This window comes from Nymphaea colorata, chromosome 9, assembly GCF_008831285.2.
Source record: "Nymphaea colorata isolate Beijing-Zhang1983 chromosome 9, ASM883128v2, whole genome shotgun sequence".
NCBI lineage: Eukaryota > Viridiplantae > Streptophyta > Magnoliopsida > Nymphaeales > Nymphaeaceae > Nymphaea > Nymphaea colorata.
The window spans coordinates 24,846,022-24,847,922 of NC_045146.1; the positions used below are offsets into that span (position 1 = coordinate 24,846,022).

A 1,901-nucleotide genomic window follows, 5' to 3' on the forward strand; every position below is an offset into this window, starting at 1 on the left:
GTGGCGATCTAATTTTCCTAAGCGACATAATTCCCGGCATTTTTCCACGTCACCCCACTTTTCAGAACCAGGATTCTGAAAATTGGTGCTCGTTTTTTTCCCTCTGTTTGTAAGGCACCACAGGGTTTCAAAATTAAACATCTGGCGTCCGTTTGGATTCTCAAATTTCTGCAGAGAAATGAGAACCGCGAGGTAAAAAATTCATCCAACTCTCCAAATGAATCAGATAAGTAAGGTCGTCCAAGATAAATGACCATCTGAAGCAGAAAATAGTCCGTCCATTCACGTTTTCAAATTTCCCATAAACCGATATTCAGACGCATCGCAGAGAATACACTCGAGTTCAACTATCATAAAATCCATATCATTTGATTTAGAAAGCTACATAAATCCACAGCCATTGTCACTGCAATCGACCTCATAAAGACCAACTGACATTGGAAAGTGAAACCATAGACCTAGTAAAGGTAGGAAAAGAAACGACCAGGAAGAAGAAAGAAGGCACACATGAGAATGAGGAAAAGGAAGAAGGAAAGATAGGATCGATCGGGTCTAACATTGGAGATAGCAGGCGTCAGGCGTCGGCCTCAGAGCTGGCCGCAATCGGCAATAACGACGGCCCTGGAAGTTCGGCCGGAGGAAGACCCAACCTTCTCGACGGCGCGGACGACGTCCATCCCCTGCACGACCTGGCCGAAGACGACGTGCTTGCCGTCGAGCCACTCGGTCTTGGCGGTGCAGATGAAGAACTGCGACCCGTTGGTGCCAGGGCCGGCGTTCGCCATGGACAGCACGCCGGGACCCACGTGCTTCTTAATGAAATTCTCATCAGCGAATTTCGAGCCGTAGATCGACTCGCCGCCGGTGCCGTTTCCAGCGGTGAAATCGCCGCCCTGGCACATAAAGTTAGGGATAACACGGTGGAAGATGGAGCCCTTGAAGTGCAAGGGCTTGCCGGAGCGGCCGACTCCCTTCTCGCCGGTGCAGAGGGCGCGGAAGTTCTCGGCCGTGCGAGGGGTTACGTCGGCAAAGAGTTCCATGACAATCCGACCAGCGGGAGCTCCGCCGACACTCATGTCGAAGAAAACGCGGGGGTTCGGTGCCATGCTTCCGGCGGAACGGACGGCTTCTACTTCCGGCGACTCTGGAATCCCGGGGATACGGCCTCGACGGAACCCCGTTGGGGTTTATGTAGAGAGGCGGGTCGGGATCAATATCTTTGCGCGGTCGATCCTCGCCGCTGACAGTCATCCACGTGGCGTGATTATAGACTGCCTCGTTCAGCGTACCCTAAATTTGTTAACCGTGGTTGGAACTCTGGTTTAGTTGGGGCCTCGCGGTTAAGCTCCGGCATTTAAGCGTCTGCGCGAGGCGGGTCCCGGCGGGGGACTGGTGGCTCCCGGAGCGTAGACCAAAAGTGGGAGAGACGCCTTTCGGTGGATTTACCTTACTCAATAATATATTCTTCTCATCTTTAAATAAAAATATATGCACATTATTATACTGGATTTATATCATTTAAACAAAAATATATGCACATTATTATACTGGATTTATATCATTTAAAGTATGCATATAAGCTTTGATTTTGTAACGCACTCAGATTAGATTTCTTCAAATCTTGTAGCATTAAAGCTCAAATTCTTAATTAAAAGCACATGATTCGCGTATCTATTTTTAAGAAACAGATGGCAGGGGATGCATTTATAGCCTTAAATCTGCAAATTAATATTTAGATATTTTAGGGTGCCATTCAAACCTCCTATTGCAAATATGCTAAGTGATTTTCATCACTAGGTACATACATTATGTATTGGCGCTCTAACACTAGGTGGTACATACATTACGTATTGGCGCTCTAACACTAGGTGGCGTCGTAGAGATACCTGCCCTCCTTAGGG

General features: G+C 48.0%; 1 protein-coding gene across 1 annotated transcript; it reads right to left on the reverse strand.

Annotated features, from left to right (window-relative positions):
- Window positions 1-342: 342 nt before the first annotated feature.
- LOC116261515 (peptidyl-prolyl cis-trans isomerase-like) lies at window positions 343-1,178 on the reverse strand. Its single transcript, XM_031640312.2, has one exon. It carries the CDS (start codon window positions 1,104-1,106, stop codon window positions 588-590), a length of 519 nt encoding a protein of 172 aa, XP_031496172.1. The 5' UTR covers window positions 1,107-1,178; the 3' UTR covers window positions 343-587.
- Between the last annotated feature and the right edge of the window lie 723 nt (window positions 1,179-1,901).

Excerpts from the sequence above, each read along its gene's own strand:
- LOC116261515 (XM_031640312.2), bottom strand. The coding sequence starts at position 1,106 with ATGGCACCGAACCCCCGCGTTTTCTTCGACATGAGTGTCGGCGGAGCT.